Source organism: Poecilia latipinna, unplaced genomic scaffold, assembly GCF_001443285.1.
Source record: "Poecilia latipinna isolate Pla-1442-1.1 unplaced genomic scaffold, P_latipinna-1.0 Scaffold408, whole genome shotgun sequence".
Classification (NCBI taxonomy): Eukaryota; Metazoa; Chordata; class Actinopteri; order Cyprinodontiformes; family Poeciliidae; genus Poecilia; species Poecilia latipinna.
This window is the reverse complement of record NW_015113024.1, coordinates 39,010-52,245: the sequence shown is the minus strand read 5'-3', so window position 1 is coordinate 52,245 and position 13,236 is coordinate 39,010. Positions and strand designations below refer to the sequence as shown.

The window sequence follows — 13,236 nt, the reverse complement described above, 5'->3', positions numbered from 1 at the left end:
GCTTCAAGTCATGTGACCGTTTTCTTTTTTTTCTTCTTTTTTTCTCTCTCCCCCGCTCCCTTCCAGCCTCCTCTTATCCAGGCGATCTTCAGCGGAGACCCTGAAGAGATCCGAATGCTTATATACAAATCTGAAGACATCAATGCCCTGGTGAGGACACACAGTGACACGGACACAGGGCTTCACGGGAAGCTGCCGACGCCAGGCTTTTGTGGCATTAAAAAGTGAAACCATAACAAATAATTTCAGCGTTTTGCGGAAAAGAGAGAAAAGAAAAATAATAGAAAGCTGAAATAACCTGGTAGCAGAAGTCTGTTAAATTGACTCTTCTGTACCCAGCTAATATACAGTCATTGTGATGAACCTGAAATAAAACTTGGCTGTTCTTGTAGTTTTTTCCCCCTGATATTTGCATCCATTAGCTAAAGACTAAAAACTTGTCAGGAAGCGTTGCTTATGTTTGGCTACTGAAACATGTCATGCTAACGATGAAACATGGCAGTGGCAGCATCATGGTGAGGTTACTTCAGTTGGAAGTTGTTTTATATAAGTGGATGAAGTTATGACCCTTTGTAAATAAATGCCAGTCAAGGTTGACCAAAAAACGGAGATGAGGAGCGAATACATTGTTGAGGATCAAGCATGAATCCAAATCAACAACATAATGGCTTTGTAGGATGAAAATTACAGCCTAGTCAAAGTCCTAAACTACAACAGACAAAAGAAAAATCTGTGGGCTACGTGTTGAACCAATAGCAGTTTTCTGGGCGATCTGTAAAAAGACTGACCCGCTGATTCCAATTTTTAAAAATTATTTTTGGTTTGTGAAGTCAAAATATAGCAACAAAGTGCATAAGATGGAAACAGTGCGGTGATTTGTCCTCAGTCTTCTAGGTTTGGAGCACATTTGTAAGATTGAGTTATCAGATATCAACTATTAAGTCAAGATGTACAAAAATGACTGAAGTGTTAGATACAAACTTATGCAACTGGGATATTGCAGCACTTAAATTTTTTATGTTTTTCTACAGGTTGAAGGGGCAGTATTATGTATTTTCCAGGCACATAGTGCCATTTTAGCGTACAACTAAGTAATGTTGACCTCAGTTTTGCAAAAATGCTGTACACATCAAAAATAGCTTTAAAGGAAATTGGACTTTGTAATTTAGCGCCTTGTTACTGAGCCTCTGTCTCTTTAAGAAACTTGTTTTTCTTGACACTCCACTTTCAGGAAGTCGGCACAACACAGCTCCTCTATTAACAATTTAGGAGACGTTGCTAATTGCTGCTGGCTAGTCTGAAGGAGCTGAGTGGGGCAGGTGCGCTCTGTCAGGTGGCAGTTCATCCTTGAAGGCAGAACTGAGTTCACCTAGGTGTTTTGGACAGTTGAATGTTTGCCACGGGAGAATAACATTACAACATGAGATAAGGCTCAAAAACGTTGATTTTACATAACGCTGCGTCTTTGAATCAAATCAAGTTTATTTGTATACCAAATTTCAGCAACAAGGCAACAAAGTTCTTTACATCATAACAGCAAACAGGAAATGAACGTTACATTTTGTCAAATCATCAAAATCATGAATCAGAATCAAATCTGTTCCATTTGCTGCTCATGAACGGCGGCTCCAAGCAGCTGGGTGTTTAGCCTTGGTTTAAAGGAGCTCAGTGTTTCAGCTGCTTTTCAGTTTACAAGGTTCTAAGTCACAACAAGGCGAAATACATTTTGAAATGCTCTCACTGTTTCACATCACCAACTACTGACATCTTACCAGGGCTGGGTTCTCTTCCACTTGTTCAAACTGTGCATGAAGGATTTTCTACAAGATCTGCATTAAAAAAAAAATCAAACGCAAGAAAAAAATAACATTTTAAGTATGTTAGAAAGAAGACACGTCAGGTTAAAAGTGTCTCCATGCAGCTGCTTTTCAGGAGCTCCAGTTCAGTCAACTTTCAAGGAGATAATCCATCGCCCCCGCCCCCTCACTTCCTGAGTCGGGAGGTCAGAGGTCAGCGAGGCCACAGTTGAGAGCGTGTGTTTATTTACACATGCTCTAATTTGGCTATAGATAGGCAACACGTGCAGCTGAGCTGCAGCGGATGTGGGTTGGACTTGGGCCGGCTGTTGCTTTTCCACTTCAGTTTGTTTCTGTGGCCGAATGTCCAGCAGGACGTCCGTCAGCTGAAACTCCCGAGATCCGTCAGCCCGCCATGTGTAGCTCGCTCCATTTAGCACCTTGTTCCATGTAAACTGCTGAAATGGTGTCATAGCAACCGATTTGTTTGGAGCTGGAGGACGAGCAGCATGTTTTAGTAACCCGGCGGTAAACGGGGCTTTGTCGCTTGTACTCCTGTGATGTAGAGATGATTTATGAACCCCGACTTCACCTTTTACCAGCCTGCATTGACCAGGAGTCGATTTTAAAAAAAAGCACAGAGTTCCTGTGAGTGGAAGGATCTTTCATCAGACTCTGTGATGAGCGTTTCGGTTGGTCTGTCAGAGCAGCTCCAGTACTAACACATGGTTCAGGCTAGACTTTGAAGAGTTTTTTATTTTTTTTAATTAATAGGTTGATTTTTTTTTTTTTTTTTTTCAAACATCCACCTCTGAACTGCGACTTAATGTCACTTGGAATGTCTTCCAATCAGTCTGGGTTTATTACTTAGGGAGGCCAGGCAGGGGGACAAACTGCAGAAGGACAGGACATTAGAGCTGCACTAAATGAGCTGCAGTCTTAGATTCCAGTGAACAGCAGGCCAAAACTTCAGTAAAACTATTTATTTACCCAAAATAAAACACATGAATCTGTTTAGCATGTGAAAACTGTGTAGTAGACTTGTTTGTTTGTTACAGTGACTATTTTTTCTAGTCGCACAATTAGCCTGCTTAGCTTAGCATAGCTTAACTGTATCGTATGCACCTCTGTTTTTAGCGCCTTTAAGCTAATGCTTTGCTACGTATTGAGCCCTTGTAGACAAAAAACTGTTTAGTTAGCTCCTTTTCTACTTTATGTAGAGTTTTTGATGCAGTATCTGAGGCTGCTTTTTCTTCTTATTATTTTTAAACATCATGTACATCAACCTGCTGATGGGACTAGAGATGGAAACTAGCCTTTTGGCTATAGTCTCATGCATTTATATGTAAATGTTAATTGATGTGTAATGTCCCATTTTCAAAAAGTAAACTTGAAACAGTCAACAGCAACAGAAGATAATGTGTTATCTCGGTGCTAACCTGAAGCACCGGTCAGGCTTTTACCGACCGACGGCGATTCCTAGGTACCTCTGGGTCTGTTACTGTGATTCTGATGATAAATTACAACCTTTTTACTTTCTAAATGAATAATTAATTACTTAAAAATCATTTAGGGGTATTTTCTGGATTTTTAGTTTGGAGTTGAACAGTACCTATGATAAAACTGAAAGACCTCTCCATGCTTTGCAAGTGGGAAAACCTGCAAAATCAGCAGTGGATCAAATACTTGTTCTCCCCACTGTAATGTACATAAAATTGGTACATATCAGTTATTGGCCATAATATAAATATTGATATAGGCCCAAGTTTTCAATTTGGTGCATCAAAAAAAACAAAACAAAAAAAAAAACACTCCACCAAAAAACAAGAGGTATTAGCTATGTGCTAATATATCTTAGCACACAGCAGAATCAGAGGCTGCTAAAGTGTTCAGGTCAGCTTTGCTATTATTGGTGAATATAGTGATGATGATATTGATTATGGTTAACCCACATTTTTACCTTCATCACAACGTCCCAACATCCTGGCCTTTAAAAATGCACATTAAATGTTTGCATGAGGGGCTGTGAAGGTTAATCCAGCAGGCCAGAAATACGACTAACGTGCACAACTACCATGCATGGCATAATATTCTACCAAACATGACTGCGGTCTGCACAGCTCTGGGCTGGTTATGTGATTAGAAGTGGATTGTTTTCTGTCCAGAGTCCAGCATGGTTCCGTTGGTTCAGAGGTTAATCCCACTGAGGTTTCTCCTGGGTGCTTGTTTTTCTGGAGCCTGCTGCATCTTGACTTGTTGCTGGTTTTCCTGCAGGATCCAGAGAAACGCACCCCGCTGCATGCAGCAGCGTTCCTGGGAGATGCAGAGATCATCGAGCTCCTCATCCTCTCCGGTAAGAAATCCACTCTGATCTTCATCCTTCACATTTTCCATCTACTGTTATATGTTGCAAGGGCCTTTTTTCACTCATGATATGAACCTGAAGTTAAAATATTTACAGAAAACTATTATTATTATTATTATTATTATTATTATTATTATTATTAAATGATCTCAGAAGCATAAATCCTTTGATAGCTTCTCTGCATCCTCTGTTTCTTGATGTTCTTCACTAAAGAACTTGTGTAGCAGATTAGCTTCAGATATTCACTTTAAATTGTAAGTATTTTCACAGTTTACATATCTGGTGATTGAATTACTATGGAAAGCGTTTTTCTAAGTTTGTCCTTGTTGTTTTTTTTTCTCTTAATCTAAAATGTTAGACAACATGAAAAGGAAACACACAGTTGTCTTACTTTAGCTAGCTGGTGTGTGTGCCGTCATGGCTGGTGTAGTTTTTGCAGTGTGTTCTTCCATCTGACAGCCATATTGATGTGTGAAGGTGCAGATCAGCAGCACCGTGTTCACATGAATGTTTCCATGCTGCAGGGGCCAGAGTCAATGCCAAAGATAACATGTGGCTTACCCCTCTGCATCGCGCCGTGGCATCCCGCAGTGAGGTGAGTGTACACACACACACACAAATCCATACACACACATACACACTCAAGTGGAGCCACGAGTTTACATACATCAAGTAAAAAGATTTACACAACTTCTTTTCTCACAGTCTGGAAAGAAATCAGACCAAACTTCTCTGAAACAAACAGAGTTTGGTCTGATTTCACTTCAGGCAGTAGCTGCACTTCTCTTACAAAAGTTCACACGACTTTGTCACTGCCTGTATTCCCATTGACCATATAATTGCGCAATTTGACGTTTTGAAAATAAATTTGCTTAATGGAACACTGTGATTAGAAAAAAAAAAGTATTTTTTTGTTTTATAAAACCAGCTGGCGCTGGTTTTTCTTGCCGTATCATAATTGTTTTATTTCGCAAAAATGCAATGGAGTTGCTTTTTTTTTTTTTGCTCGTGATCAACAACTGGTGCAAACCACGAAGAAGAAGGCGACAGGAAGTGGTTGGAGGATCAAGGCATGGCGTGTTTTTTAATGGCTTATTCAGCCATATTCACGTTTGATTTTAATTGCGTTTCTTATTTAATGGAAATAAAATTGTGGAATTTTGCTCACATTTGTAATGGAAACCGCTAATATTCCGCTAACGTCGAAAAGACACAATTTCTGTCCTTCCAAGGGTTTGCGCCGGTGTTTTCATTTCAGTTTTATGAAATGAACAAGTTTTTTTTTAAACATTTCAAAAAACCCAATTTAATATCCGATATTTTAATTACATTATAATTAAATTAAAACTTTCGTTTTGAACTAATGAACTTATTTTGACATGGCCAGAAGTACACCCCATCCCTTTTTGTAGAAAACGAGAGTTTCTATGCATTTGGTGTGTTTCCATTAAGCCAATTTATATTACATACGTCAAATTGCGCAATTATATGGTCAATGGAAATGCAGCTAGTTAACAGTCTCTTACTGCTATGACTTGGTCTGACCGAAAAACTCTACATACAAATTGAACTTTTTCACAATGTGGTAGAAAGAGAGACATGAGAAAAAAAATTAGATTTATTGCTTATTGCGACAGGCCTAGTGAAACGTTTTGTCTCATCGTGCTGCCATTTAACAAATCTTAATAAATAATCCGTATTCCTTTAACTTCATCATCCCTCTTGTTTTCCATAGTGACTCTGGTTAAAGTCGTCCTCCGGTCTGTTTTGTCTCGCCTTCCCCTCCAGGACGCCGTGCGGGTTCTGATCCGACACTCTGCAGACGTGAACGCGCGGGACAAGAACTGGCAGACGCCGCTGCACGTTGCCGCCGCCAACAACGCTCTGAGGTGCGCCGAGGTCATCATCCCCCTGCTGAGCAGCGTGAACGTGTCGGACCGCGGCGGGCGGACCGCGCTGCACCACGCCGCCCTCAACGGTCACACAGAGGTACTGCAGGCAGAGTCCAGACTGAAGCAGCTTTTTCCAGTGCAGTTTTCCTGAAGAGGGCGGCTGTGATGTAAGCGGCCCTTTGTTGCTATTCTGGTTGGTTGGATGAATAGAGGAAACAGGTGGGCGAGAGCAGCTGTATCGGTGGGGTTTTGGAGTGGGCGGTGCCTTTTCATTTCTGACGGAATCATTCAGAAATGTGCCGGAGCTAAAATTAATCTGCTGTTTCACCACCACCAACAAGTCCGCCACAGTTTTCATGCAACAAGTGAGCCGGGAGACGAGCTGTGTTTGTTCATCATGTTGTTCCTACCAATCCCTCCTCCTCTGCTTGCTTTTCCCTCAGATGGTGAACCTGCTGCTCGCTAAAGGAGCCAACATCAACGCCTTCGACAAGAAGGACGGCCGGGCGCTGCATTGGGCCGCTTTCATGGGTGAGACCAACTCACCGCTTTCTAATAGAACTAAATGTCACATTTATTCCTGTCCAAGATGTGTAAAAAGATTATTATTGCTGTTTTTTTTAATTAATGCAAGCCTAAAAATGTTTGTTTTTAGTGTTTTATAGCCTTTCCTCCTTTCTTCTTCCCGTTATTCCCCTCCTATGTTCTTCTCACGGTATTCCTTCTTAGACACAAATTCAAAATTGGAAATAGAAATATGAAACAATTTCATTAGATCAAACTGTGCCACACATTTCAAGGACTTCAATCTGTTATTTCAAAATGAGAAAACAGGAAAACATGCTGCCAGTAAATAATAAAAACCTCATTTTTAATCTGAAGCTGGTTATTTTTCAGCATAGAGCCACTTTGTGCTTTAATGTTTAACACTGGCTAGTCTAGATTCGGCTGGCTGAGTCTTCCAGTAGGTGACGTTAATGTCTGATACTGTTATTCTTATAATGAGGTCTTTTTTCTCTCTCCATGTTCTGCCTTCAAGTCAGTTTCAGTAAAATGTCCTGGTCATTTTTTTCTGCTGATAATCAGAAAAATGACCACAATCACGTGCTTCCATCTCAGTTCTCAGCGTGTCAGGCTGTGTCTGCTAGCTAAAGCGAAGGCTGGAGTTAGTGGAGCTCTCAACTAAAACAGAGCATGAATGTTGAATCATTCAGAAAGTTCCAGGATCCGACTCCTGTTTGAGAAAAAGGTTCAAGCCCAGACCTTATTCAGGTGCGACTCGGTTTGTGTGCTGCTGCCCCCTGCAGGTCATTTGGAAGTAGTGCGTCAGCTGGTGAGTCAGGGTGCAGAGATCAGCTGTAAGGACAAGCGGGGGTACACGCCTCTTCACGCTGCAGCGTCCAGCGGACAGCTGTCCGTGGTCAAACACCTGCTCAACCTGGCTGTAGAGGTGAGGGCAGATCAAGCCTTTCCACTCTGTGTTTCAGTTCATATTTACAGGATTCCACCCATTTACAATAAACAAGTAACTTCGTTGGATGTTTACAACCTCCTCCTGTGACGTAAACTGAATATAAACGCCTACAATAATTCTTCAAGTCAAGCTCGTGTTGTATTTGGTAACCATTGACCGAGACGCACAAATATGGCAGCTCCATCTTTTTAAAGGGGCATTATCATGTAAAATTTACTTTTTTTTTTTAGCATTACATCATATTATAATGTTATTCCCTCATCTAAAACATACCTGAAGTGTTACTTCCCCACTCAGCTCCTTCAGACTAGCCAGCAGCAATTAGCAAACACTGTTTGCTTGTACTATGGGATCATTTCCTTATCCCATAGTACAAGCTACTTCTCAGTGAAATGCTGGTAAAAACTTTGTGAAATTGTTAGTAGAGGAGCGATGTCGTGAACGCGGAGTTTCAGAAAAACCAGGAGTTTCTTAAAGAGACAGAGGCGTCGAATTACAAAGTCACATTTCTTTCAAGTTAGCAGGTTGCCTGTAAGTCAGCACTTCTGTCACGCACCCCTGCCCTTACGGTCACGTTTCCTCAACAGATTGACGAGGCCAACGCGTTTGGCAACACGGCGCTCCATGTCGCCTGTTTCAACGGCCAGGACGCCGTCGTCAGTGAGCTGATCGACTACGGCGCCAACGTCAGCCAGCCCAACAACAAAGGCTTCACCCCGCTGCACTTCGCTGCTGCCTCCACACACGGCGCGCTCTGCCTGGAGTTCCTGGTCAACAACGGGGCTGACGTTAACGTGCAGGTAAAGCCAGGCTCCTAGGGACGGACGACACGCTGCTCAGTTGAAGTAAAAGTTCTGTTCTGTTAAAACCTGAATCCTTGTTTGCTTTGTTTTCAACCAGAGCCGAGACGGGAAGAGTCCTCTTCACATGACGGCGGTTCACGGTCGCTTTACCCGCTCACAGACCCTCATCCAGAACGGTGGGTTGTCGCTCTGCTCATCGTCCTTTCCTGAAGCTGCTCTTTTGTCTTCAAGCGTCCACCCTTTGTGTTTCAGGCGGAGAGATCGACAGCATGGACAAGGACGGCAACACCCCGCTTCACGTTGCCGCCCGCTACGGCCACGAACTCCTCATAAACACGCTCATCACTAGCGGAGCGGACTGCACAAGGTGTGGCGTTTGCTTGTCCGCAAGTGTTTTCGTCGCCAGGGCAGGTTTCTAATCATTAAAAATGCTGTCCATCTCTCTGTACAGACGAGGAGTCCATGGGATGTTTCCTCTCCACCTGGCAGCCTTGAACGCTCACTCCGACTGCTGCAGGAAGCTGCTGTCCTCAGGTAGTTTACCCTCACATACTGATAAGTATGGTGGAAAATGCGCAGAATTTTGCAAAACTGTAATGGAAATGATTTTTCCCACCACACAAGTCACATGGTCAACAACCGGATGTTACCACTGGTGGAAAATACGAAGAAGGCATCATTTGGAGGATGATGGCACTGCATGTTTTTTAATGACTTGTCGCGTCAAACAGCTTATTTACATGTGATTTTAATTGCGTTTCTTATTTAGTGGAAACACTGCGATTGCAAAATTGTGATTAGTGGAATATTGACAAAGTTTTGTGCACATTTGTAATGGAAATGCAGCTACTGAGACGGATTCCACTCTTTCTCTGAACAAGTTGTTCTCTTTCTGAGTTTTTCTTCTTCTTTTTGCCACGCTATAGAGAAATTGGAGGGGGGGACAAGACTGTAAAATGTTTTGACTCTGGCTCCACACAAATTTGATGATTTCAAGACTCCAGTGCTTGTTGTGTCCTCAGGCGATGAGCACAGACAACAAGGGTTCATCATGTGGTTCGGTTATATTGTGGAAGTGAACACAAAGAACTATTTATATTTCTAGCCCATGCACAGCTGCTGGATGGCTGGGCCGCATTTGTTACCCTCAGTTAAAAGTGGAGCTCAAAGTTTTTACTGCAACATTTCAGGAGATGTCTGTTTTCTTCACTTCTTTCAGGCACTCAGTTTTGGTAGAAAATGTGAGTTGAGAGCATTTCATTGGACTACCAATAAGTTGCTTTATACTTTCTTCAATGCTGCCAGCGTGCCACTCTGGAATGAGCATTACATAGGCATAAAATTACTTAAAGTTGCATTAATAGGAAGCTGTGTTTTTATAGACATTTTATCCGTGCATTTTAAAGCTGCGCACTAGAAATGTTGATAGAAACACTAAAAATTCAAAATAATGTACTCGATTTAGCAAAAACTCTTTTACGCTGTTTTTGCGAGAAACAGTTAGTGTGTAAATGGAGAGATGAAAACACATTTGTCAAATGGGTTTGTGCTTTACCAGAGGCATGAAACTGTTTATATCCAAACCTCCAGCTCAGAGGGGAGGACTGTCTCTGTTTCACTAAATTATTTTTTGATTGGTTCCAAACCTGTAGATGGGAATATTTTTATTTGTGACATATTAAATGGACGCCCAAAATTCGTGTGACAACTGAATGGAAATACGGTTAGAAAACTGTGGCAAACTTCCCTTTCCTCTGACTGCCAGTAACTTTATTTTACTTTCCACTCCACATGTATTTGCTGCTTCTTGTTCTGTCGTATAAAATCCGAATAACACACACTGAGGGGTGTTGTGGTTGCAACATGTTGGAATACGAAAAGGTTGAGGGGTTGGGAATATTTTTACAAGGCGCTGGATGTGGGGCTGGGATGAAACCTGGTGTTTACACCGGGGTGAATCGCTCATTACATTCTCAAGTGGAACACAGAAGAGGATGGAAGAGGAAAAACAGACGCTTTCTTGTCCAAAACGGGTCTGAACGTGTTTCAGAATGACTGAGATGTCGAAACAAAACGCAAGTTCTCAAAGTAATTTGAGCTCAGCTTGTGCTAAAACATCCATCCATCCATTTTCTTTACACCCTTGTCCCTTAGTGGGGTCAGGAGGTGCTGGTGCCTCTCCAGCTAACGTTCCAGGTGAGAGGCGGGGTCACCCTGGACAGGTCGCCAGTCTGTCGCAGGGCAACACAGAGGACACACAGGACATTAACCTAACAGTCATGTTTTTGGACTGTGGGAGGAAGCCGGAGTACCCGGAGAGAACCCACCATGGACAGGGAGAAGCGAACCCAGAACCTTCTGGCTGCAAGGCAACAGCTGCGCCGCTGTGCAGCCCTGTGCTAAAACATAATCAAGCATTTCCCTTCTTCCTGTCTCCACGCCTCCTGTCTATCAGTGTATCAACTCTCTGTCTCGTGGTCTTAAGGGACTCGGTCAATTTGGACCCCGCGAGCTTTTTAATCTATGCTTAGTTCCGGCGGGGTCGCACTGACCCCGCGTGTGTTTTTACGAGGTTTTGTGTGTGTGTGTGTGTGTGTGTGTGTGTGTGTGTGTGTGTGTGTGTGTGTGTGTGTGTGTGTGTGTGTGTGTGTGTGTTGTTGCGTCTTATTTCTGCCGCGCTCTTCCTGAGCGTCGCGCTAAGGCCTCGGGTTCAACGTCCCCACCGGTTCTGAGCTGCTCAGACTGTCCGACTGTATGTGTAACCTGAAGGCATCAAGTTCTGTCGTCTGCGTTTGCAACATACGGCTCGTATCTGTCCGCCTGTATGATCACGTGAGCCTCGTTTCCTCCCTCCTGTCACACCAACACCTGTCTTTCTCTCCTCGCCCGCCTGCTTCTCTTCTTGTCTCTGTCTCTCTGCCGATGTGTGTTGTCTGGCCTCCCTGCGTCTCCCTGTGCCGCCTCCTTCAGGTCGGAGGTTTAGCATTATGTGTAACGACTCGGTCCTGTCCGCAGGCTTCCAGATAGACACCCCGGACAGCCTCGGGAGAACGTGCCTGCACGCAGCCGCTGCTGGAGGGTGAGTGCCGCCGGGAACTTCATGAATTCATCTGATATTGTGGCAGAATCATTTTCACTCAAGTAAGGTAGAAAAAAAATGTCACCAAGTAAAAAGGCGACTCGAAAGATCAAACAAACAAGCCAACCGAAATATAAAGTTATGTGGAAATGTTATTTTAAAAGGTGTTATTTTAAACACCAAAATTGAAAATAACCCAACCCTTTGTAAACATTAACAGCCAGACATTTCCATTAACCAGGTTTCTCTTTCTGTGCAGTAATGTGGACTGTGTCAAACTGCTGCTGAGCAGTGGGGGGGAACATGACCGCAGAGACAAATGTGGCAGGTAGGAAACGGCACAACAGCCTGTCACTGAGCCATGCTTCAGTCTGCTTAAATTCTCTCATGTTGACTTGTTGCCTCAGATGGGGTCTTGTTTCTTGTTCTGTTGTTTCTGCTGGTGTCGCTTTAATACGTTGGTCTCCGTGTCCCTCAGGACTCCGCTTCATTATGCAGCAGCGAGCCGTCACTTTCAGTGTCTGGAGACCCTGGTAGCTTGTGGCATTGACATTAATGCGACCGACCAGTGGGGGCGCTCTGCCCTGCACTATGCTGCTGCCTCAGACCTGGACAGAAGGTGAGCTGGTACAGAGCCTGTTACCTGCTCAGGTAACATGATGTCACACACCAGATGAGTTCTGATTAGGGAGTTTGGCCGATATTAATATTGCTGCTGCCAGTAAGTTGGGGGGGCCAGGACTACCTCTGGGGGGAGGCAAAATTTAAAATGTAACGGTCTCGCAGAGAAATGCTAAATGTTTCGTTTGATGACTACAAATTGGAAATAAAATGATTTTTTTCTTTGACGGACAACGAAAAAACTCTAGCGCCACCTCTGCTCCAAACTACGGACATTGTCGGCCCTTATTAGTTTTTTTTGTTTTTTTGTGGAGGATTAGTAAATAACTTCTTGGTGTTTTACAACCACCAGGTATGAAGGGCTTTAGCCTTTGAGTTTCACCACAGCGCAGCACATTTGAAACATCCAGGAGATCAATGTCAGCTCGTTTTTATGAGTACAAGTGTAAAAGAGGCTGATATCGCGTCTGATATAAATCTATTTATTTATGTGACCACATGGACTTATATAAAGTTTTATACATTTTCTTCTCATATATTTATTATTGTTTTTCTTCTTTAGATATTAGCTTGACTTAGAATGATTCCAAATAATGTACAGGAATGACCTGGTGCTGTTATATGTCAATCATCTGGGGGGGCCAATCAGATGACAGGGAGGCACTGGCCCCCCAGGCCCCCCTCTGGCTCCGCCTCTGGCTGCTGCGGCCTATAACTTATATTTACCAATGTTATGTATATTACTTTATTCTTTCTAAACCTTTGGAAAAAAAATAAACAACCAGAAACAGACAGCAACAAGTATTTGTTGTTTATATCCGCTCAGTTTTATTTATCATGCTGATCCCAATGTTAAAAACACAGTTGTTACTCTTTAGTTATAATACAATCAATCAAAAAAAGAAAAGGAAATTGAGAGAGCAAAAGATCAAATAGATCATATGTTTTTTTCCCTTTTAACATGTACATAATTTTTAATGAAATTTAATCAGAAAAACAGAGGGGACATTAACATGTAGCAAAGTTTAATTTAAATTGAAAGAGACAAAAATTAAGATTTTTTGAAAACTAATACATCAGTTCTTCGTTTACATCAAATAACCACAGACATACATTTTGTGTCATAATTCTTCCAATGTTCAGCAATAATGTCCATCTGTAAATTCACAGAAATGTCTTTTTTTTTTCACCCTGTAAATAACCTTG

At 42.5% G+C, this 13,236-nt stretch overlaps 1 protein-coding gene across 4 annotated transcripts in view; it reads left to right on the top strand.

Annotated features, from left to right (window-relative positions):
* The window catches only part of ankrd44 (ankyrin repeat domain 44), a 39,966-nt gene that overhangs the window by 10,269 nt on the left and 16,461 nt on the right, over positions 1 to 13,236 (top strand). For 3 of the 4 annotated variants that reach the window (XR_001425637.1, XM_015037501.1, XM_015037503.1), the window contains exons 2-14: positions 67 to 150; positions 4,071 to 4,149; positions 4,686 to 4,756; positions 5,950 to 6,150; positions 6,497 to 6,584; positions 7,361 to 7,503; positions 8,115 to 8,327; positions 8,428 to 8,506; positions 8,583 to 8,697; positions 8,782 to 8,864; positions 11,301 to 11,409; positions 11,669 to 11,737; positions 11,888 to 12,028. Coding sequence is in view for 3 of the 4 variants with exons in the window: in XM_015037501.1 (XP_014892987.1) it covers positions 67 to 150; positions 4,071 to 4,149; positions 4,686 to 4,756; positions 5,950 to 6,150; positions 6,497 to 6,584; positions 7,361 to 7,503; positions 8,115 to 8,327; positions 8,428 to 8,506; positions 8,583 to 8,697; positions 8,782 to 8,864; positions 11,301 to 11,409; positions 11,669 to 11,737; positions 11,888 to 12,028 (1,475 nt within the window). In the remaining variant the exon portion in view is untranslated. The remainder of the gene's footprint in view (positions 1 to 66; positions 151 to 4,070; positions 4,150 to 4,685; positions 4,757 to 5,949; positions 6,151 to 6,496; positions 6,585 to 7,360; positions 7,504 to 8,114; positions 8,328 to 8,427; positions 8,507 to 8,582; positions 8,698 to 8,781; positions 8,865 to 11,300; positions 11,410 to 11,668; positions 11,738 to 11,887; positions 12,029 to 13,236) is intronic. The other variant, XM_015037502.1, reaches the window with a different exon arrangement.